At 49.5% G+C, this 22,931-nt stretch overlaps 1 protein-coding gene across 1 annotated transcript in view; it reads left to right on the top strand.

Moving 5' to 3' along the window:
• OTOG (otogelin) overlaps nt 1-22,931 on the top strand; it is a 96,674-nt gene that overhangs the window by 5,449 nt on the left and 68,294 nt on the right. Inside the window, exons 5-22 of the mRNA XM_003781522.1 lie at nt 120-212; nt 329-483; nt 2,299-2,417; nt 3,646-3,851; nt 4,683-4,813; nt 5,041-5,147; nt 5,557-5,666; nt 6,038-6,166; nt 7,047-7,155; nt 7,414-7,460; nt 8,098-8,243; nt 14,406-14,538; nt 15,435-15,612; nt 17,636-17,760; nt 18,900-19,112; nt 20,666-20,858; nt 22,351-22,425; nt 22,660-22,703. Of these exons, the coding sequence (XP_003781570.1) occupies nt 120-212; nt 329-483; nt 2,299-2,417; nt 3,646-3,851; nt 4,683-4,813; nt 5,041-5,147; nt 5,557-5,666; nt 6,038-6,166; nt 7,047-7,155; nt 7,414-7,460; nt 8,098-8,243; nt 14,406-14,538; nt 15,435-15,612; nt 17,636-17,760; nt 18,900-19,112; nt 20,666-20,858; nt 22,351-22,425; nt 22,660-22,703 (2,313 nt within the window). The remainder of the gene's footprint in view (nt 1-119; nt 213-328; nt 484-2,298; nt 2,418-3,645; nt 3,852-4,682; nt 4,814-5,040; nt 5,148-5,556; nt 5,667-6,037; nt 6,167-7,046; nt 7,156-7,413; nt 7,461-8,097; nt 8,244-14,405; nt 14,539-15,434; nt 15,613-17,635; nt 17,761-18,899; nt 19,113-20,665; nt 20,859-22,350; nt 22,426-22,659; nt 22,704-22,931) is intronic.

Consider the following 22,931-nt stretch of genomic DNA (forward strand, 5'->3'; position numbering starts at 1 on the left):
TCTGGTTTCCATGAGCCTGGGAGGGTTGGGCCTGGTGTCCTGACAGGAGGCAGGTGGTGCATCACTGAATTCTGCCGATCTTGGTTCCATGGGAAATTGCCTCTCTGTCTTCCTTGCAGACTTGTTCTCCTGTTTCAATGGGGGCGAATGTGTGCACCCGGCCTTCTGTGACTGTAGACGCTTCAATGCCACAGGACCACGGTGCCAGATGGGTGGGTCTGAGATCCAACTTACCCCTGAGAGGGAGACAGGAAAACCTAGGGGAAGGGGGGAGCACTGGCTTGGTGCCCACTGCAGCTACACAAAGAGGTTCTCTTCCCTGCCTCAGTGTACAATGATGGCCCTGAGCGGGACAGTATCTGCCGGGCGTGGGGGCAGCACCATGTGGAGACATTTGATGGCCTCTACTACTACCTGTCTGGGAAGGGCAGCTATAGGCTGGTGGGGCGCCATGAACCTGAGGGACAGAGCTTCTCCATCCAGGTGAGGCCTCCCCTGCCCTGCCTGCCCAGGGAGGCTCCACTAGGCCCCAGAGGTTGGGTTGGCCTGGGCCTTGCTTGTCATAGTTAGGGAGACTGACTTGCTCTCCTAACACCCCCAGCTCCCACCCAGGAAGTCTGCACCTGGAAGGGGCTAGGGGCTCCACAGCTCTCGCTTATCCATTCATTCCTGGTTACTCCTGGGGATCTAGTCACTGAGTGATGTATTCATCAAGCATTTATTAAATACACACTCTACTCTTTTCTTGGCATAAGCTTTGGTGATTAGAGGCCCTGTGGACAGCACAGATGTGATCTTCATCCTCACAGAACTTACAGGCTAGAGAAGAAAACAGACATCAAATCAAATGCATTATTTCAAGTGCAACTGAGTACTACAGGGGAAAATGGTGAATGCTAAAAGTGCATGTTGTGGGAACAATCTTGTTTAGTGTGAAGGATGACAATCAGGGAAGACTTTGTGGAATCTGAGGAATGAACCGAAGTCAGCTAAGTGAGAGTAGCAGGAATGGGGGCAGCCACGAGAACATAGTGGGCAAAGGAAACACCGGGTGCTAAGAGGGAGTATGGTGCATCAGAGGAAATGATGGATGTCCTGGTGACTCAATTTAGAGTTCTCTCCTCTAAGAAGCCTTCCTGGATGCCCTGATGTCCCTGGATGGTGGAGAGCTCCTCCATGCATAACAAAACTCCATGTTATGAACCCGAATTGCATTTCTCCTACAGAGGTCTGTTTCTGGGTTGGTCTCCTCTAGCAGATGTAAGCTGTTAAGGCTAGGGGCCACATCTTTTTGTTTAGTGCACCTGGTGCCTAGATTAGTGTTCACTAAAAGTCAATACATGAATCCATCTGTGAGAGCCACCGTCAGGCAGACCTGACTTATATACCTACCTGTGTTCCACATAGGGTGTCACCTTCAGGCACAAGTCAGTACCCCACTACCTGGAGGAAAGTCTGTTTGGAGAACCAGCTCTCCTGGAGGGCACCTTGGTCATGACTGAGTTAGGGTCAAGGGCTGGGTGTTTGGGGACATCCTAGTCCTCAGTGTTACTCCTCGGCCAGCTGGTTGTGATCCTTCGGTCTCAGTCATAGTCCTATATGGCTGCCTAGGGACCCCTGGATGGGCCAGGAACTGTAACCAATTTTCCACTCTGCCTCGAGGTTGAGAGAGAGAGAATAGAAACTATTGTAAGAGTGCATTACACATTACTAGGGCAAATATGTGCACTTAATACTTGATGAATGCATGTACGCTGACCTTGAGTCATGGTTAAGAAAAGTTGAGAAACATTTCAAGGTTACTTTCTCAGGTCCCACTTACAGTTGAATTGGCTCAAGCTTGTTTACCAGCAATCTAGTGGAAGGTTCATTCCTGGGGAAGGTTTCCACATTTGGCACGGACATATCTTCAGACCTTTTCCTAAACTCTGGGAACCTTTACCTCCATCCCCCACCCTTTGGGTCTATGGCCTTTGATGTATGAGTTCTGTCTGGACAGGTGTATGTGTGTGACAAGCAGTGTAGGAATGACGTGTGCCTGTGTTTTTGAGGAAGGGCTAGACTCTGTACCTGGGTTAGAATCCTGTCATTTCCTAGTTGTGTATGTGTGTGTGTGTGATCTTAGTCATGAGTTGTGCCGCTTTCTTAAAATTCAGACAATCATAGTTCTTATCTCCCTGTGGTATTGTGGGACCCAGGCAAGATCACAGAGGAAAGGTGGCTATCACACAAAGGGCAGGCCATCAGCATTAATGGAGGCTACAGGAGCCTGCAAACTGGCCTCTGAACTCTACTCAGGTGCACAATGACCCACAGTGTGGCTCCTCCCCCTACACGTGCTCAAGAGCTGTCAGCCTCTTTTTGGCGGGTGAGCAGGAGATCCGTCTGGCCAAAGAAGTCACCCACGGAGGCATGAGGTAACGACAACACCTTCCATCCCGAGCTGTCCTACTCCCTGACACTGGTGGTGGGAGACAGGTGAGCATCTGCTCCTCTCAAGCCTAAAGGAAAGTTTTCTGGAGGAGTCCTATTTCTGCCAGCAGGGCAGAAGCATGCTGGCCAGTCAGCTGGGTTTCTTGTCAGTGGGATTTACAGATGGATGATTTTTCTTGAACTCTCAGACCCTATGTGTTTCTAGCCAAGTGCTTTTCAGAAAAATAGAGAATTTTCCCCACGATTTGATGGAAGTCCTCCCAGTTGGATCATACACAGTTTCTGCTTCCCCAGAGCACACCTTCACCTTTTTCTGATGACGCAGTGTCATTTTGAGTGTTAATTATCTTACTGGGTCATCAGGTATGCTATGGACTCTTTGCTCCCACACTAAAGGGCCCCAGACTGTGGTTCTTTCTGAAATCTTTCTTGCATCTCTCCTCACTGTCCTTCCCTTCCCTTGCTGTCTGCTGTCACTTTTTGTTGCTGTCTTGCTGCTGTGAGGCTCCTCCCCTTCCTCATCTGCTTCAGATCTGGAAACTGGGTAACCAAGCTTTCTGGGGCTGAGTGTAAAATTGATAGCTCAGGGGTTTCTCCTGTGAGTAAAAGATCGGTAGGTAGACATTTTAACTGGTTAGAAACTCCTTTTGTTTCCCTTTCCTGACTTTCAACTGAGTTGAAAGTTGCCAAATTCTGGGACTCCCTGCACCAGTAATACTGGGAAAGTGGTCATGATCGCCGGAGGCCTGCATCTTTTCTTACACTCTGAGTTTTCCCCCTCTCTTGGCGTCTCTTCCCACTCTGTTCTTACTCCCCACCATAATGAAAGAAAGAAAACAAGAGAAGTAAGAAGAAAGAAGGAAGGAAGAAAGAAAAGAAGGGAGGGGGAAGAAAGGAAAGAAGGAAGGAAGGAAGGGAGGGAGGGACGGAAGGAAGGAGGGAAGGAAGATGGATATTTGCTGCTGTCTGGGAGAAAGAAGCTGACAAATTCAGTCACTTTAAGATTTATCCCTGGCAGGGAAACTTCAATTTCAAAAAGCCTCTGAAGGCAAAAGAATCCCTCTCTAATGGTGTGCTTCCAGGTACCTGGGAATTCTGGGAATTCAAAGTGGAGATTAGATGGCAGGATAGGGGATGGCTGGTCCTTTGGTGAAGGGACTGGCCAGGTGGAGGTGGTGTTGACACCCTGAAGCTCTGGGCTATGCCTTGCAGGGTCCAACTGCCACATGTGATGGGGAGTGTGCGACTGCAGCGGCTTGCTGGCTACGTCATCGTGTGGCATCAGTCCACCTTCACACTGGCCTGGGATGGTGCCTCAGCTGTGTACATCAAGATGAGCCCAGAATTCCTGGGATGGACCCATGGGCTGTGTGGGAATAATAATGCTGACCCCCAGGATGACCTGGTGACCAGTTATGGTGAGGCTCAGGGAAGGTGGCCTCTGAGAGGTTTTGGTGGGGGCCAGGGACAGTTCAGGCTGAGGAGGGAAGGGGGGACTTGAGGCATGCTCTGTAGTCATGGGAGGCCAGGGCCCCTTTCTTCTTAACAAACATGTGGCCTTAGGCATGTTCTTAACTATCTGGACCTCAGTTTCCTCATCTGTAAAACAGTCATAATGAGAATTCCTATTAAGGTTGTGTGTAGATCTAATGGACACTCCTCTGGGGTGAGTGCCCCTACAAGGTAGTGGTAGGGAAGTGGTGAGCAGAGGGGAGGAGAAAGGAAGGAAGAATTGGCCCGGCCAGAGCTGAAGGCACCAACAGAGGAGTGGTGGCAACTAAAACTTCAGAGTCAAGTTATGGAGGCTGTGGCTAGAAAGGAAGTGACCCTCTTGAGCCCCCACAATGCACTAAACACTTAACATGCATTCATCGTCTCAAATAGTCCTTGCAATAATCTCATGGGGGATTATTTTCCCTGTTCCACATATGGGGAAACTGAGGCCCACAGAGGTGAAGGAACTTGTTCAGGCTCACACACCAGTTCTCTGATTGCATGGTTTTGCCTCTCCTGAGGTTGGGGCAATAGGAGCCACTGCAGGTCCCTCACCATTTTTGACTGTTTTGACTAAATACTTTTTTCAGGAGATTGGCTCAGTTGGGAAATCCAGATTGGGGTGGGAGATTAGGAGACTGGACTCTTCAAAATGTGTTACCCATCCCTTGGTATCTTCCTTTCCTCAGAGCCCTCTGTCCCTCCTGTCCCTATCTCCGTCCTACTACCATGATTATACTAGTTCTCCCTTACAGGAAAGCTGACTGATGATGTGGCTGAGTTTGTGCACAGCTGGCAGGAGCAGGCCCCCAACCAGACTCCGGGGCCCATAACCTCTTCTCTGCCTCGCCCACCGTGCCTGCAGCAGAGCTCAGGATCCATGCAGGTCTGCACCCTGGAGAGAGCCCCTCAACCCTTGGGCTTAGCTTCCATCTGTTTCCTGTCCAACTCTTGGAAAGACATTAGCTGCAAGGGCCAAGGGTGGCTGGTGCCGATGGCCCCTTCCCTTTCCCCTCCACTCTCCTCTGCCTCCTGACTGGGTTTCATGTGGGGCTGGTGAAGTTGATGGGCTCTGCCAGCAGCTTCCAGCGCCACTCCTGGCCCTTGTCTCAGGGCGTGTACCAGAGGTGTGAGGTGCTGCTGCGGCCCCCCTTTGATGCCTGCCATGCCTATGTCAGCCCTCTGCCCTTCACAGCCAGCTGTACCAGCGATCTCTGCCAGTGAGTGGGGTGGCATGAATTGTGGGGAGCTCTCCTGGAATTGGGGTGAGTGCCCCACATGTGGACCACTGAGCCTGATAATCCTGGGCACTGCCAGATCTGCTTCCCGAGGCTCTGAAATTCTTACCTTCCTAGGAGGGACAGAACTTCCTCATTCAACTGAGACCCAGAAATGGGGCCTGACCCTTTCAGGGTCATACAGTGAATGAGTCAGTGGCAATGCTGGGACTAGAAGGCAGGCTTCCTGCCTCAAGTGTAGGAATCTATATACCCAGATGACTTTCTAGGCCCCCTTTTTCAGTGGGTGGGGAGAGGGGTAACCTGAATCCCTAGTCATCTTTATGGGGTACCAAGGGGGCTAGCAGCAGGTTGGCCTTTTTCTCAGTGTGACCCTATTTTCCCTGCACAGATCAGTGGGTGATGACGCCACCTGGTGCCGAGCGCTGGCAGAGTATGCCCGGGCGTGTGCCCAGGCAGGGCGGCCCCTCCAGGGCTGGAGGACCCAGCTCCGCCAATGCAGTAGGTGCAGCCTAGTGGGCAGGGAGGGTTTCAGGCCAGCTCTGGCATGGGGCTGTGAGTGGCATTCTCAGGCCTCAGCCAATGTCTTGCTCTGCACAGAACCACAGTTGTCAGAACTGAGCCCTAAAGTTCCATCCCTGTGACAGATGGGGAAACTTAGGCTCCAAGTGGCAAGACTGGCCTGGGGCCACCAAATAAGATGAGCGTGATTCTCAGAACATTCCCAACCCTTGCTGACTTCCTGGGCACCTGATGTTCTTGCCGGGACTAGGGAAAGAGGAAAATCAATGCCTTCCCATCCCCACTCAGGGTCTAGGTCCTGTCAGAGCTGGGGCCAACAGCTGACAGACCATGGCTTCCTTTCTCCCAAGCCGTGCACTGCAAGGAGAAGGCCTTTACCTACAATGAGTGCATCGCCTGCTGCCCTGCCTCCTGCCAGCCCCGGGCGTCCTGTGTGGACAGTGAGATTGCCTGTGTAGATGGCTGCTATTGCCCCAATGGTATGCTAGGGGCAGCAGTGGGTACCTGGTAGTATTGTCCAGGCCTGACACAGATGGGCATGGAGCAGGGAGGGCTCAGAGGATGCCTGTTTGCAGAATAAATGAAGGAAGGAACAAACAACAGACAAGTGAAGAAGTGAATGAATGGCTTAAGGGAGGTGAGGGTGGGGTGGAACTCTAGCCTTTTGAAAGTCATCCGCGTATTTGATTTCATCAGGACTGAGCTTTTTAAGGTGTGTACATGAGGATATTCATACATTCTTTTATTTATACACACATACCTTTATTTAGACATTCATCATGTACAACTCCTTTACCCTGTTTTGTACAGTGTCTAAATTTGCTGCACATCCATGGTGTGCAACTCACTTGGCTAGGTGGGGAGTGGAGGTTAAAAAAATAAAAAAGTAGACACAGACATTGACTTTATGAATCTGCATCTGGTTCAGGAATTAGATGTACTTATGATTCCAGTCTAAGGTATGATGCAATGAAGGTCAGCTCAGGGGTTCAGAAAAGAAGAGATACAGGAGTTTACTTGAAGGAGAGGCTGTCAGGAAGACTTCCTGGAGGAGGTGGTACCTAAGCTAGTTCTTGATGAAGTGAGAGGTGTTTGAGAGAGGTGGTGAGGAGAAGGTAGAGTACAGACTCGGGGTAGGGTGGTGGGTAGTCCTCTAAGCAAAGGTCTGGAAATGAAATATTTAATCAGATGGTGTCATGTCTGGCCTGAGCTAAGGATTTATAGAGGAGAAGGTATAGAAGTGGGCTCAGAGATGAAAGAACTTGGCTAAGGGGATCTTTATCATAGACCCTGGGGGGCCCTGGATGGTTTGTGAACAGGTGTGGAGGTGAGTTAAGTGGCCCTTTGCTGTTACCCTAGGCCTGATCTTCGAGGATGGGGGCTGTGTGGCACCAGCCGAGTGCCCCTGTGAGTTCCACGGGACCCTATACCCACCTGGCTCAGTGGTGAAGGAAGACTGCAATGCCTGGTCTGTGTCCACTGCCAGGAGGGGGTGGCATGGCTGCTGGGGCGTTCTGTCAGGGCTGCCCTTCGAGGTCTGGAAGCCTTGAGGACATGGGAACACTCACTCAGCATCTTTTAGTCCCAGGGGATCTCATTAGATTCAATCCATGAGGGAAAACACCACCCACTTTAGGGATGGAAAGACGGGCTGAAAGCAGGAGCTCTGTGGCCCCTGCAATCTTCCAGCATCTTAACCCTTGCCTCCTTGGTCTCTGTGTTTCAGCACGTGCACTGCAGGCAAGTGGGTATGCAGCACAGCTGTCTGCCCAGGTACGTCTGACCCCTGCTTTGGACTTGACCCGCTTCCACTGGTCTCACAGGTCTTTGGTTAGGGAAGCTCTAGGGGCCAGGTGTGCTGGGCAAGGTCACTGAGTTTCCTTGGCCAAGCCTGCCCCTTGCTTTCCCTTGGAGCCACTCTGCCTGATCTTAATCCCTTAGGACATGGGTCCTCACACTTTTTAAACAGGGGGCCAGTTCACTGACCCTCAGACTGTTGGAGGGCCGAATTGCAGGCCCTGGGACAAGTTGGCTGCTAAGTAGAAGAGGCAGAGGCGGCAAAAATATCCAGTGGGCCAGATAAATGTCACTGGTGGGCCACATGTGGCCCTTGGGCCGTAGTTTGAGGACGCCTGCCTTAGGACTACTCCAACTCCTGCTGGAAAGGGTTTCACCTGGGGTTTAAGGACCTTCCTGAGCTTGGAGGACTTGGACTGAGACTGGTCCTCAGGTCATGGTGGCAGGCCTGTGTCTGTGACCAGGGCTCTCAAAGGGAAGGCCAGGTCCCCTTCTTTACCCTGTTAGGATTCCTGAGGACAAGGTGCTATGTCCTTTTGTGCTTGGAGCATGCAGGGCAGAGAGTCCCTGTGAGGCAGCTCCCCGGGATCAGCAGCCTTTCTCTGCCCCTCAGCTGAGTGCTCAGTGACTGGTGACATCCACTTCACCACCTTTGACGGCCGTCGGTACACATTCCCTGCCACATGTCAGTACATCCTGGCCAAAAGCCGCTCCTCTGGAACCTTCACAGTGACACTGCAGAATGCCCCATGTGGCCTGGTAAGAGCTGAGGACCCCCAGGCCCATCTACCCACTGCCCCTTAGACAGACTGAGATTTATGGCAGGGCCCAGGACTTTTTGTGGGCCACCTACCTGCCATCTCTTCTGTCTGGGCAGAGCCAAGAGGCAGGAGACTGGGCAGGAGGCTGAGTTCTGGCCCAGGCACCTCTGGCTGAGAGTCACTTCCCTTTCCTGGGACTGAGTGGTTTTTAAAAGAATCTCTAGAATGGGTCTAGTTTAATGTCACTTTCTCTCCTTCATTGGATGTACCCTCAACATCCCTCCCTCTCTTCCTTCTTTCCTTCTAACATTGAACACTTATTTGTGTCAGATGCTATTTTGGGTTTTGGAGACTGGGATGAATTAGCCATTGCTCTGCCTTCCTAAGCCTTAAAGTTTGGTGGGTGCAGCAGGCAAGCAAACCCTTAACCTACTGTGTTATAGCAGCAGGGCAGGGCATATCTCCATGGAGGAGCTTTCTGTGGTTTTACCTGGGCATTGGACGGCAGGGAGCTGGGGAGTTAAGTGGATCAGAAAAGGCTTCCTGGAAGAGCTGTGTTAGTTACTTGTGAACATAACTGAGAAAACAGCCAACCTGTAGGTCTGGGGTAGATGTGGGTTGGTTCATCTCTCAGTGGCAACTCTATCATCCCTGGGCTGACAATGCTGAGCAAACCTTGTAAGCCCTGGTCTGGGCTGTGCCCAAGCTCCTCCCAATGCAACAGAGCAGGAGCTCATACCTGCAGCTAGGGCAGCCGTCCCAGTCCCGCCTCCCAGCCCCCAGCCCAGAGGCCCTGAGTGTGAGTGGATGTCAGCTAGAGGTGTCCTTCCCTGGCCCTATGGATGAGGTGGACAACTGGGCTCTCCTCCTGTTCTGATTCCTTCCGTCCTTCCTGCCAGAGAATGGCCTGGGCTTGGCCTTGACTGCTCTGAGTCAGGAGACTCCTCAAAAGTGGGGTCACTCCCATCATATTCTGAGAGTGGCAAAAGAGAGAGCACACAGACAGACCCAGCCAGTCAGGCTCCTTCCCACACACAGAATTCTAGAGTCTTAGAATACCGGAGGGCTGTGGGGCCTTGGGAGTCCCTTGCTCAACCCCTCTCTGCCATGTCCCTGGTAGGTGGCAGGTCACCTCAGCTTTACTGGGGGACAGTTTTCCTCCTGTGACCTCCATGATGAACCCATGGAGGGCCAGTCCTGTGCCAGCTCTTTGCCTTATGGCAAAGGTGGTGTTTGAGTGGAGTAACCTAAAAAGTGGACTTAAAAAAGATAGAAATATGTTTTTGTAAGGAGGGGGAAGAATTAGATCATATGAGAAATGCAACAAGGTTGGAATATTCTAGAATGCATTAAAGCAGATATATAAGGACTTGGCAACTGACTGTGTCTGGTAAAGTGGTTAGTGTAGGGTGAGAAGGTGAAGGTGTGACTTCAGTCCTGGGTGACCAGAATGGGGTGGGGTGAGGACATTATCAGAGAAGATGATAATGATGATGATAAAATATTTACACAGTTCTTTGAACTTTGATGAATCACTTTTGCATGTAAAATCTAAATTAAAGTTCAACATACCTCCTTGTGGTAGTTATTATTATTCTCCATATTTCAAATATGATGAGACAGGCATACAGAAGCTTCAGGCATTCCTGACAACCTACAGCCAGCAGGAGGCAGAGTTCAGCCCAACCCAAGGTCAGACTTTGTTACAGAGTCTTTTTTTTTTTTTGAGACGGAGCCTTAAGCTATCCCCCTGGGTAGAGTGCCAAGGCATCACAGCTCATAGCAACCTCCAACTCCTGGGCTCAAGCGAGTCTCCTGCCTCAGCCTCCCAAGTAGCTGGGACTACAGGCACCCGCCATAACGCCCAGCCATTTTTTAGTTGCAGCTATCATTGTTGTTTGGTGGGTCCGGGCTGGGGATTCGAACCCGCCACCTTAGGTGTATGTGGCTGGGCTGGCGCCTTAGCCGCTTGAGCCACAGAGTCTTAATATACTCACACTGGAATCTGTGTAGTGTTAATAGTCGTCAAAGTGTTTTTAAAGTAGACTTTATATTTTTGTTGTTGTTGTTGCTCTAAGATAGTCTGGACTTTATTTTTTAAAAACAGTTTCAGCTTTACAGAAATATTATGTAGCTAGCACCTAGAGTTCCCGTATAGCCTATATCCAGTTCCCCTTAAATCTCTTATGTGAACCAAAAGATACATGTTACAAACAATGAGCTGATATTTAGACATCATCATTAGCTAAAGTCCGTATCTTATTCAGACGTCCTTAGTTTCACCTTGATTCCATCCAGGGAACCACTTTACGTAAGTCATCACATCTTAAGCTCTTCTTGGCTGTTACAGTTTTTCAGGTATTCCTTGTTTATGATGACCTTGAAAATTTTGAGGAGTACTGGTCATCTCTTCTGTTGAAGGCCCCTCTATTGGAATTTGCCTAATGTTTTTTTCTTGTGGTTAGACTGAGGTTTTGAAATTTGGGGAGGAAGAGCACAGAGGTGAACTACTGTTTTCATCACATCCAAGGTACAAGCTATCAACGTGGTTTCATCACTGTATTAACCTTGACCATCCAGCGGGGGTAGTGTTTGTCAGCTTTTCTTTACTGTAAAGTAACTCTCCTCCCACTTTATGATACTGTTCTTCTGGGGAGGAAATCATTATGCACAGCCCATGCTTAAACAGTAGGGAGCTATGCTCTGCCTTCTTGAAGGCAAAGAATCTACATAAATTACTTGGAATTTTTCTGCATTGGTGATTCGTCTCCCCACATTTATTTATCCAATCATTCCTATGTATCAGCATGGAATTGTGGATATTTATCTATACTTTGTGTTGTACCCCACTAGATCTTTATTACTCAAATTGTTCTAAGTTTGGCCATTGAAGATCTCTCGGTTGACTCTTGTGTCCCTTTGATATACCCTCATCATTGTGTGTTGGGGGAGGGCTTGAGTGTGTGTGCGCGCGCGCACTTCTTCACTTTCTGATCCTACAAGATGCACCAGGCTTATCCTGTATATTTTCTGTCCCAGTGCTAGTATCATACATTTCTCCAAAAATATTACTAGGTTCTCCTGATTCCTTTTATTGGAGAATGGTATTGGAAAACAAGATCTGGGTACTAGTGTGCTCATTGTTACTGGGGTATCATTTCCTTTAGGTCTTCTCAGCTGACAGAGAAAGGAAATACAGTTGTCCCTTGGTATCGTTGGAGATTGGTTCCAGGATTCCCTGTAAATACCAAAATCCAAGGACTCTTAAGTCCCTTATGTGAAATGATATAGTATTTATATAAATGTATACTTTAAATCATCTTTAGATTACTTATAATATCTAATACAATGTAAATGCTGTACAAATAGCTGTTATACTGTATTGTTTAGGTAATAATGAAAAGGAAAAAACTCCATACATCTTCAGTATACAGTATACTCCATACATCTTCAGAACCATCCTTCTTTCTTTTCTTCCCTTCCTTCTCCCTTCCCTTCCCCTCCCTCTCTTCCCTTTCCTCCCTTCCTTACTTCCTTTTCTTTCCTTCTCACTCTATCACCCTGGGTAGAGTGCTGTGGTGTCACAGCTCACAGCAACCTAAACTCTTGGGCTCAAGCTACCTTCTTGCCTCAGTCTCCCAAGTACCTAGGACTATAGGCGCCTGCCACAATGCTGGTTTTTTCCTATTTTTAGTGTGTGGGGGGGTCTCACTCTTGCTCACTCTGATCTCAAATTCCTGAGCTCAGGCAATCCACCTGCCTCGGCCTCCCAGAACTGTAGGATTATAGGCATGAGCCACATGCCTGGCCTTTTCTTCCTATTTTTAATATTTTTAGTCTTAGGTTAGGTGAATCCATGGATGCAGAGCACACGGACACAGAGGGCTGACTGTATATGCATAGCCATGTTTATCTTTGTATAGCCACTGAATATACACATTACCTATAAATATTTCTATATAACCCATTCGTATCTCCATGTGCTGAACATGACTTCCTACTGATATTCCAACTCTGGTCCATCATTACCACATGGGTCATTCTAGCCTACTCCCCTCTTACTTATCTGTAAACACTTATTCTAACAGATAAACCTGGCCCTCACCATCCACCTTCCATTTACTTGATTACCAATTTCAGTATACATAATAGGAATATCAAACATATTAACCTATATCTTGGCAGGAAATAACTATCAAAACACTACAGTGCTTGTGCTTTTAGTCTTGCAAACTCCACTTATTTACAAAGTTACTTACATCAACGCCTTTTCTCCCACTCCCTTCAGGAAGGCTGTTTCACACATTTGTAACGCAGTTAGATTGTTTCAGTCTTCATTCCATCCTGGGATCCCCTCCTACATGATTCAAAAAAATTGTGCACATTAGGGTTTACCCTTTTTGCTGTTGGCACCCTTTCTGTGGGCTTTGATAAATGCAACCCCCAAGGTATTACACGCACATCTTTTTATCTGTACCCAAGTGGGTTGGACCAAGTATTGCTGCATCTCTAATTTGCAGAGGAGATAACTGAGGTCTAGAGAAGTTAAGTGACTTCTTAAAGGTCTCATAGCTTTCAGTGACATTAGGCCTTGAACTTGAGACTTTGACTAAGGGTGTGGGTTTTATTGCTGCACCAGTGACATGTCCAGAGGGGACTAGAGGTCTTGACAAAGAAGTGGTCAAGACAAAGAAGTGATCTTGACAAAGAAGATGAGGCTTTCAACACAATGATTGTGAGCTGTTTCATGGATTTTCTGCACCACCACTCCCCACCGCCAGCCCAGGCCAGAACTCAGATGGATAGCTGTGGCTTTGTTGCAGTGTCTTTCTGAAAAGTTTCAAGCCCTGATCATGTTTTTATTTCACTGCATTTAATCATGGCATTCTCCTGTTACACTTTCTCTGGCTGTCTGTTGGATTTAGGACAAAGCCCCCAAATATTATTTTACAAGGCTCTGCCTAAGCTCCTTATTTATCTCTTGAACCTTATCTTAAACCACTTCGCCCAATGGGCTTTGGTGTCTCTGGTCTTCTTTACGTCCTTGAATGCATTGAATGGCCTCCTGCATCTGTTCCCTTTGACTGGATGCCCTCCCTCTCCCCTCTTTTTTTATCCAGCGAGCTTCTATATGTGGCTTCAGATCTCAGCTCAGATACCACTTTTTTGGCACCTCAGTTTTCTAATATTCAAAATGGGGATGCTAGTAGTACTTAGCTAATCAGGTTGCTATGAGGATTAGGTGAGGGAGATCTATAAAGAGATAAAACAATCCCCGAATTTAGTTAACTCCATATTAAAGTTAGGTGTTATTAGAATATCATGATAATATTATAGTATAAAGGCTCTTATTGTTGTGATTATTTTTACATTATTATTATTATCATTCCCTGGGATGGCCTTTCCTACCTCCCAGACTAAGTCTGGTTCCTTAATATGCTTTCTTAGCACCCTACACCTGCTTTCAGCACACATCACGATCATAACTGAGTAACCAACTTTGTAATTACTTATTTAATGTCTGTGTCTCACATAAATATATAATCTCCATGAGGTCAAGGGATATGTCTTGTCCATCACTGTATCGATAAAGGATGATACAGGGTGCCTCGCATATAGTAGGGGCTCAGAAAATGTTTAAGCAGATGACTATGTGGATGTTTTTCTGTGGAAGCGAGATATGCATGGGCCCAGTGCACACCACCCATTTCACAGATGGAGAACCTGAGGTCCTGAGATGAGAATATTAGCTCATATCCTGCCTGCCTGTCAGTGGAATGTAAAATGTGACACAGGGAAAGAGCAATATAAATACCCATGAAAGAATGAAATTAAGGTTTGGGGTTGTGATCAGGTGGTAGAGACCTGTGTTTCCCAAGCCTAAACTTTGGGTCATCTGGGTTCCATCTCTTCTCTGTCTTTAGACAGGCTGAGAGTCGACTATCATTTTTATTAGTGTTATCCTAGCTCTGCTACTAACTTCCTCCAATCTGAGCCTTCGCCTGCTCATTCCCCAGATGAGGGCATTTGGTTAGATGATCCCTGATATAGCTTTGGGGCTCTGTTTTCTGAGGAGATTGCCCTTCAAACTGGGCGACTGGCCTGGTCCCTGGAGGGCTCTGTTGGGGTGAGCAGGGCATTGGCTTTTCTCTCTCTCCAGAACCAGGATGGTGCCTGCGTCCAGTCAGTGTCAGTGATTCTGCACCAGGACCCTCGGAGGCAGGTGACCCTGACCCAGGCAGGGGATGTCCTTCTGTTTGACCAGTACAAGATCACCCTACCCTACAAGGATGGTATGGCTTGGGGTGAACAAGAGAGCTTGTTGTGAGCTGGATGTTCAGGCCTCTTTCCCCAGTGCTTTTCTTGCCAAAAGCACTGCTCCACTAGCAGGAACTCACATCCTGTTACTGGGTGGGTCAGGATAGGAGACACTTTTGGTTGCACAAATGTAGACTCCTAAAATGTGTCTCTGTCCCCACCCCAACATGACAGTGGGCTTCATAGCAGTACGATATCTTTTCCTAACATTACCATATTCATAGAGCTCCTTCCACTCCCAACTCTCAGAATTTGTTTATTAATTTCTTGTTATACTGTCTAATTTCACAGTCTGAGGGACTTATGGGTGGCTAACAAAAACCAACAACAACAAACCATTAAGAAATAAAAACCCAGCTCTAGATAACATTTAAAGAAAGAAAAAGAAAAATCAAAACAAAACAGAAAAATAATTAGGGGCTTAACTGAGAGAAGTGGGGCTGCAATGAGTATAAATAGCCTACAGAAATGCAAGTCATTAAGGGCGTAAAATTTGCTACAATTGAATCTAAAATGTAAATCTTCTACAGTTGAATCTAAAATTGTATCACGAGCTTCCACAATAAAACTGGATTTGGGCCACTGTGAAGAGAATGGGTAGGAAGAAAACACATACCAGTTCCTCAGTGAGAGCAAATCTTAAATTCCCACTTGATGCCAAAAGAAATTTCTCAAAGCCACTTAGTTATCCCAGGGTCCTGATTTCGTCACTGAACAGGGTTTCCTTCCGGCTCCCCAAACCAGGGAGGGCTTCACCAGGGTGAAGACAGCAGGGCTAGGGCGTGGGAGCCGGAGTGGTCAGGCCGGTGGTGGCGGTGGCTGGGCGTGCGCTGGCCGAACTTCCCACATCTTCTACGCGTTCTGTGCCCAGATGCTTTCGAGATCCGGAGGCTGTCCTCCGTGTTCCTGCGGGTGAGGACCAACGTGGGCGTGCGGGTGCTCTACGACCGTGAAGGGCTGCGGCTCTACCTGCAGGTGGACCAGCGATGGGTAGAGGACACCGTGGGCCTCTGCGGCACCTTCAACGGCAACACGCAGGACGACTTCCTGTACGTGCCTCTGCCCGGGAACCAGAAGGAGAGGGGACAGGGGTTCTTGGGGCCCGGCGTCCAGAGGTGCTGGATGAGGGCGCTCCCGTGGGCTTTCCCTGTGCCTGATATGCAACGTTAATGACTTATGTCTCTACTTTTAAATTTAAGTAAATTTCTTATAAGAAGTGATTCATAGTCTTCTGGGTGCAGAAAAGTAACCAGGGAGCGTGTTAGATGCTAGTTCCTGGATCCCAGGCCTTAAGAGTCTGATTGAGGATGAGGCTGGGAATCTCATTTTTTCATGAGCACCATTTTTGAGGTCTGTTGTCCATATCTTGAAAAGTACTGATTTATTGTGAAGTCTTAATATTAGGGGACTTCAGACTGGGTTTTAGTTGGATTATGGTTTTGTTATAATTGACTGTGAAATGAGCCTCTGGTGAGAGACACTTAGTGGATGACTCCAGCATTGCCACTGTCTAGCTCCCAGTCTGTCTAACCCATAAACCTTTCCTACCTGGTCCTTGAAGGCGTTTGAGCTTGCATCCTGTTAGCCTTCTGATGTTCAGGGAAAGGCTCTTTTCCATGCACTAAGAGAATGTTGAGAGAAAGACTCTTTGAGCATAGATATGGTTTAGAAACTCAGGAGGGAACATAAGTCAGACCTCTCAGAAAGGAGAACAAAGGATTGCTCTTGAAGTCTGGAGGTTCTGGTCAGCCTTTCCAGTTACATTCTTTGGGGGGGATGCGGACAGAAACAGGAGAGGCATTCTTTAGTCAGAAATGAGAATTCAGCTTTGTTGTGAAAAACGAGAATGAGATAAAGCTGAGAGCTTTCTAATGCATGTACATTAAAAGATGTAGCATTCAGGGTGGGTGCAGTGCCTTACACCTGTCATCCCAACTACTTGGGAGCCTGAGGTGGGAAGCTTGTTTGAACCCAGGAGTTCCAGGCCACAGTGAGTTTTGATTGCACCACTGCACATCAGCCTGGGTGACAGAATGAGACCCTGTCTCTAAAAAAAAAAAAAAAAGAAAGAAAGAAATAGCAGTTTAGTTTGTTTTGCCTGATGTGGCTGATGTTGGGAAAGCCTTAGTTTAGAGTGTGGGTTGCTTCCACTCTCCTAAATGTGAACTCTGCATGGTAATATTGCTGAGTGTAATAGGAATGATCTCACTGCCCTGGAGCAATAACATGGTTATGGTGGGTGCCAGGGAGACTATTATTTCTCTCCACTCTGCCACATATGCCTGAGTTGGGTGACTCTTGGTGATGTCTAGGAAACATGCTTGTCCCCATTCTTTCCTTCTCTTCCCCTCATGCAACTTATTCCCACTTAGCCAAGGAATTTTCTGGAACTGCCTGTGGGAAAGGAAAAGGGGAAAGCCTTAACCCCAAAAGGCGGGGTACTCTTTATGATGTCCCTGCTTCTCATTCTGACATGAAGAGCTGGGTCTGAGGGCATCCAGAGAAAGAACTGATGGGCAGTATGTTCTCCTATCCCATTTGGGGCCCTTTGGGGGCCTGATAAATGTGATGTATGTGCGCATGTGTGCACATCCATAATTGTATATGTTTGAATGTGGCTGTGTGGATTGCCTTGGGTGCTGGCATGTCTGCCATATATTTGTGCTGTGTGTGTATGTGTGTGTGTGTTGATGGCGTGTGCAAATGGTATGCAGTAGGACTTCCATAGTTGACCACCTCCTTAAGGTGACCTAATTTTCATAGACTGGACATGCATCACATGTATATTATCAGTATAGTAGGCCTAGTTCCTTATGTTGACCACTTCTGTGTGCTGACCAGTTTGTTACAGTCCTTTGGGTGGTCAGCTTAAAGAGGTTCTTCTATACATGGACCTATACATGTTATACATTTGGGTGAGTACATGTGTGCCTCTGAGTGTGTGCTCACACTTAGTTTATGACTGTGCGTGCATGTGTGTGTGTATGAGCAAGTGGGTGCTTACCTGGGTATGCTTACATGTTTCTGGGTCCACATGGCAAGTATGTGAATGTAACTTTGCCATGACTGTAGGTCCCCAGTAGGTGTGCCCGAGAGCACCCCACAACTCTTTGGCAATTCTTGGAAAACACTGTCCGCCTGCTCCCCGCTGATCCCTGGCTCCCCGCTGGACCCCTGTGATGTGCACCTGCAAGCTGGTGAGGTGGGGGGGGGGAGGGGAAGAGTCATAAGGGGCCGGTGCAGATTCTGGGCATGAGGATAAGAAAGGGAAGAGAGGGGACTGGAAGGCAGTGAGGGCCAGGCAGGCAGGCAGTTTCATGTTCTGTTCTGTCAGATACACACACCTTTACAGCTGCTCCCCTGTCTCAGAGTAAAAGCTGAAGTCCTTCTGGTGGCCCACCGGGTCCTACCCTCTCTGCTCACCTGCTGTTCTCACCTCCTCCTCCTGTGCTGTGCACTCTGCCCTGGTACACTGGCTCCTTGCTGTTCTTCCCACACAGCTAGGACTCCTGTCCCCTCCAGGCCTTCACACATTCTGTTCCTCCCCCAGGGCTCTTCCCTGAGACAGACACATGCCTCAATCCCTCCCTCTTTCAAATTTTTGCTTAAAAGTAGGGTGACCAGACGTCCCGATTTTGGCGGGACAGTCCGGCTTTTCAACAATTTGTCTCGCGTCCGCGGCGTTTTAAAAAAGTCTGATTTTTGGAAAGAATGCACGAACGGGCTGGAGAACAAGAAGGGAATATACGGTTTTCAGCCGCCATATGGCTATTTCGCCAGAATATGAGTTTTATATTATTTTTGTTAATTTTATAATGTCAAACTGTAATAAATAATTGCTGAGAAGTGATTATTGAGAACTGCTTATCAAAGTTTGCCTTGTTGTTAGGCCCTGCCCTGCGCCGTCCCCTGCCCCGCCCTCGCCCCGCCCCCGCGCCATGTTGTCCCGCCTTACAGATGTTAGAATCTGGTCACCCTACTTAAAAGTCACCTCCTCCTGGAGGTCTTCCTGGCCACCTGAGTTAACTTGCAAATGCCCCTCCTGCCCCACCTCACACTCGCCATCCTCCCTCCTAGCTTTCTCTGGATCCTTAAATTCTTTACCTTTTCATTTGCTATGTAAGTTTTTTTGGAACTGTCTCCTCTGCCCAGATGTAAGCTCCCTGAGGGCAGGGGTTTCTGTCAGTTTTATCCATTCCTGGGTCTCCCTCCACTAGGTGGATTTGAGCACACAAAACACACACTCCCCTGACCCGTGGGGAGGGAGGAAGAGGCTGAGTCCTGGGCACCAGGCTGCCCACCCCTAACCCTCTGGCTCCTGTTTTTCCTGCCCCAGCCTCATATGCAGTGCAAGCCTGCAGTGTGCTCACAGGGGACCTGTTTGCACCCTGCTCTACTTACCTGAGCCCCGTGCCCTACTTCGAGCAGTGTCGCAGGGACGCCTGCCGCTGCGGGCAGCCCTGCCTGTGTGCCACGCTGGCCCACTACGCCCACCTGTGCCAGCGCCATGGGCTCCCCATCGACTTCCGCACCCGCCTGCCAGCCTGTGGTGAGTGCCCATCCTTAGGGGCCCTGTGAGTGTGGGTTGGCGAAGCCTGAGCTCCAGATCTAAGTGAGTGTCCCCTGCCCCCTAAACTCTGGGTACATCCCCCAGTCTCCTCCAGCCCGACTCCCCCCAACAGCTTGCTTCTCCTGAGTTCTGCACTTCTGCCAATGGTCTTCATCCCCTGTGTCACCCAGGCCTGATGTCTGGAACATGGGCCTCAGGACAGCTTCCCTCCCACTCACTTCCTGTCCATCTCAAGCCCTGTCAGTCCTACCCATCCCAAACTCACCCACTTCTCACCACCTCCACGTTAGAGTCACCTTTCACTGCAGCCAAAATGAGCTTTCTAAAGATCACTGGCTCTGTCACCCTGAGGTTTGTCACACATGGCTTCACAGGCAGGAGCTGGCCCCTGCCCACCTTGACTCTGAACCATGTTCCTTCCATGTCCTAGTCGTCTCAGCCCCCAGAGCAGGGCCCAGTTCTCAGTACACTTTAGCAAATGTTTGTTGAATAAATGAAAATGGCACCACACTGGGAGTCAGGAGGCTTGAGTTCTATTCCAGCCCTGCAGGTAACTTGCTGTGTGTCTCTGGCCCTGCCCCTCTCAGAACTAAAGTTTCTCTAGAGGCGATTGGACAGGATGAGTGGTTCTTAGCCCTGGCTGCACATTAGAATCACCATGGAAACTTTCAAAAAATGCATACATCTGGGCCACATCCAGCAGGAGTCCAATCTTTTTTTTTTTCTCGGCTACATATTGGAAGAATAGGAGTTGTCCTGGGCTACACATTAAATATGCAAATGCTAATAAAAGCTGATTAGCAAAACAAAAAAGGCCTGTGCACATGTTTTGTGATGTCCAGAACCGAAGATTAGTGAAACAAGTCCTCCCAAGATCAGCATGTGGCCCCAGGCTGCAGGTTGGACATCCCTGATAGGGCAACATATCTGGCAGTAGGGCCCAGACATCAGCATTTTTGAAAAACTCCCCAGGTGGCTTTGCTGTGCAGCCTGGGTTGAGAACACCTGAGTTCTGACAGAGTGTAGGGGAAGACCCATGAGGGGGTGGGATGGTGGCCAGGTGTGAGAGGGCAGCCTTGGGTCTTGGCACAAAGGACTGTGAGAGACTGCTGGAGAGAGCACACTGATCTTCACAGCCCATGTGTGACACAGCCATGGAAGGGAGGAGGTGCACATGTGTGTCTATGTGTAAGGTAGATCTCCAGGACCATCAGGGGGTGACTTTCACCCCTCACCCAATACCACCACCCGAGAGGAATACCTTTTGGGGAAAAGGAAATGCCAGTGGTTTTCCAGGCTGACCTTAGTCGATGGGCCCACCTACTGTTTTGCTGTTCCAGTCCCATGAGAGGCAGTGGGACTCGGAGTCAGACCTGATTTCAAATCTCAGCTCTGACCTTCACCTGCTATGTGACCTTGGGCAAGTGTCTTAACTTCTCGGAGTCTCCATTCTCCTCGTCAGGATGACAACCCCACCCCACACACAGTGGGGGGATGAGGGAGACAAAGCATGGTTCCCTTTTCCACTACAGCACTGTCCTGTGAAGCCACCAAGGAGTACAGCCCCTGTGTGGCCCTGTGTGGGCAAACTTGCGAGGACCTGGCCAGCCCTGAGGCCTGTGGGGTTAATGGTGGCACGGACCTCAGCAGGGACGAGTGTGTGGAGGGCTGTGCTTGCCCTCTAGACACCTATCTGGACACCCAGGCTGACCTCTGTGTCCCCAGGTGAGTGAGTTACTTTGACCTCTGAGTTGAGTAGGGAGATGAGGCCAGGGGTCTTTAGGGTGCTTGAGTGAGGAGGATCCTGGCTGTGTATCTTGGGGACCTACTTCTTTTCACAGCTGCAGGCCAGATCTTAGGGGGTCAGGAGGCGTGCTCCGTCCTCAGCACCTCCCTCCCAGATCTCTCGTCAGCTCTCTCAGTTTGCTTCAGCTGGCTTCTCCACAGGACAGAACAGCCCCACAGAGTCAAGAGGGCCTCTCTGTCCTCATGTCTTCTCTCCTTCCACAACATTCACTGGCTTCCTAGTATGTTCCAGACATTTCTAGGCCCTGAGAATTCAGCAAGGAGCAAAACACAGTCCTACCCTCATGGAGCTCACATTGTAGGGTGGCAAGGCAGGTAACAAATAAACAGACCCTTAACGAGCTGATGGTAACAAGAGCTGTGAAGCCAAGAGAAGCAGAGTGAGAGCAGGGAGTCCCGTCACTGGTGTGGTACATGAGGCGAGCAGGGAAGAAAGGCCTTTCTGCAGAGATAACGTCTGAGCAGAGACCTGAGGGAGGTGAGGAAGGATGCTCCAGGCAGAGGGGACTGCCGGGCCCAGCCTGAGGAGATGTTCTCAATGCGGCTGGGGGCAGAGCAGGAGAGGACGGGGAGAAGCCCTACGTGGCTCCTTCCAGGCCTCTGTTTCTCCATTTATAAAATGATAAAGACATTTGATGCTTTTCAAGTGGCAGTGGGGACTGGAGAGAGGCCCCTTTAGGGGGTGAATGTGGGGACTCACTGAGAGGCCTTTTCAAAACTGCAAAATCCTCCTTGACATCCAGATGTGCACCTAGGTCCGACCCTGGCCAACAAAGGGGCCCTGTGTGGGCTTTGTGAGGAGGCCCCAGGGCTGGAGTCCAGACGCCCAGAGCTGCCTGTTCTCTTCCAAAACCTGCACACCCCAGAGTTGGCAGCTTCTATTCTTTGGGAGTTGTGTGAGGAGGAGACACAGACAGTGTCATTAGATGACCCACAGGGCTCATGGAAAGGTACCCTGAGAATCTCTACCTGACAAGATCCCAGTGAGGAATCCATGAGGTGACATATGTGGAGGGTATAGACAGATGTGTCCCTGGCCAGGTGTTTAATGAATAGCAGGGCACAGCCCTGACCAATCAGAGTAGAGGCTAGGTGTGAAGGAGCAGTACAGCTGCACCAGGCCACAGCAGTAGCCGAGCACCCACCTGTCCCACTGGTGCAGTAGTGGCAGTCCTGTCCTTCCTGCCCCTCCCTTCCTCCATCTTAACGGGGTTGGCTTCAGGAGTTCGTGGAGACCAGCAAGGCTGCCTTCACCTAACCTCACTGGGCAGCCCCCAGGTCTGGGACCCAGCCCTGACCTCTGTCCTTGGTGCCAGGCTGGCTTCCCCACTCCCTGGAGATGTGTCACATGCCATAGTAGATGCCACAGCTCAGGAGCCTGCCCACCTTTCTCTGTTCCCAATTTTTATAGGAACCAGTGCTCCTGCCATTTCCAAGGAGTGGACTATCCCCCTGGAGACAGCACCATCCCCTCCCTGGGCCACTGGTGAGTTCCCTGGCCTTATTATCCTGTCTTTAAATGGAAGCTACTGACTGAAGATGAGCAGAACCTTCCATGAGGTGACACCCAACCCTCCCCCTCTATGCGGGAGTGGGAGGACAGTGAGCGGGGATGTCTGTCTGAACCCTGTTTGACCCGAGTGTGGTGACGCGGGCCTGTCTGGGTCTTGCAGTGACTAGGTCGGCTAACCCTAAGGCCCCCCTCACTCTCTCTCTGCAGTCACTGCAAAGATGGAGTCATGAGCTGTGATAGCAGAGCCCCAGGTAAGGCTTGCTGGGAGGGTGCAGGCTCTTCTGGGGACTCCTCATGGCGGTGGGGTTGTGGAGAGGCGGGGAGGGTGGGAAGTGTGAGCCCTGACTGGGATGGGGAGAGCCCACCCCAGGTTTTGCCCTCCACTTGGCCTTGCTTTCTTGGCAAAGACTCGAGCTTGGAGGGTAGCATCCTAAAACCCTGTCCCAATCTGAACCCCATTTTAGTGGCCATCCTTATTT

Source organism: Otolemur garnettii, unplaced genomic scaffold (genome assembly GCF_000181295.1).
Source record: "Otolemur garnettii isolate 467f Iridium unplaced genomic scaffold, OtoGar3 scaffold00001, whole genome shotgun sequence".
Classification (NCBI taxonomy): domain Eukaryota; kingdom Metazoa; phylum Chordata; class Mammalia; order Primates; family Galagidae; genus Otolemur; species Otolemur garnettii.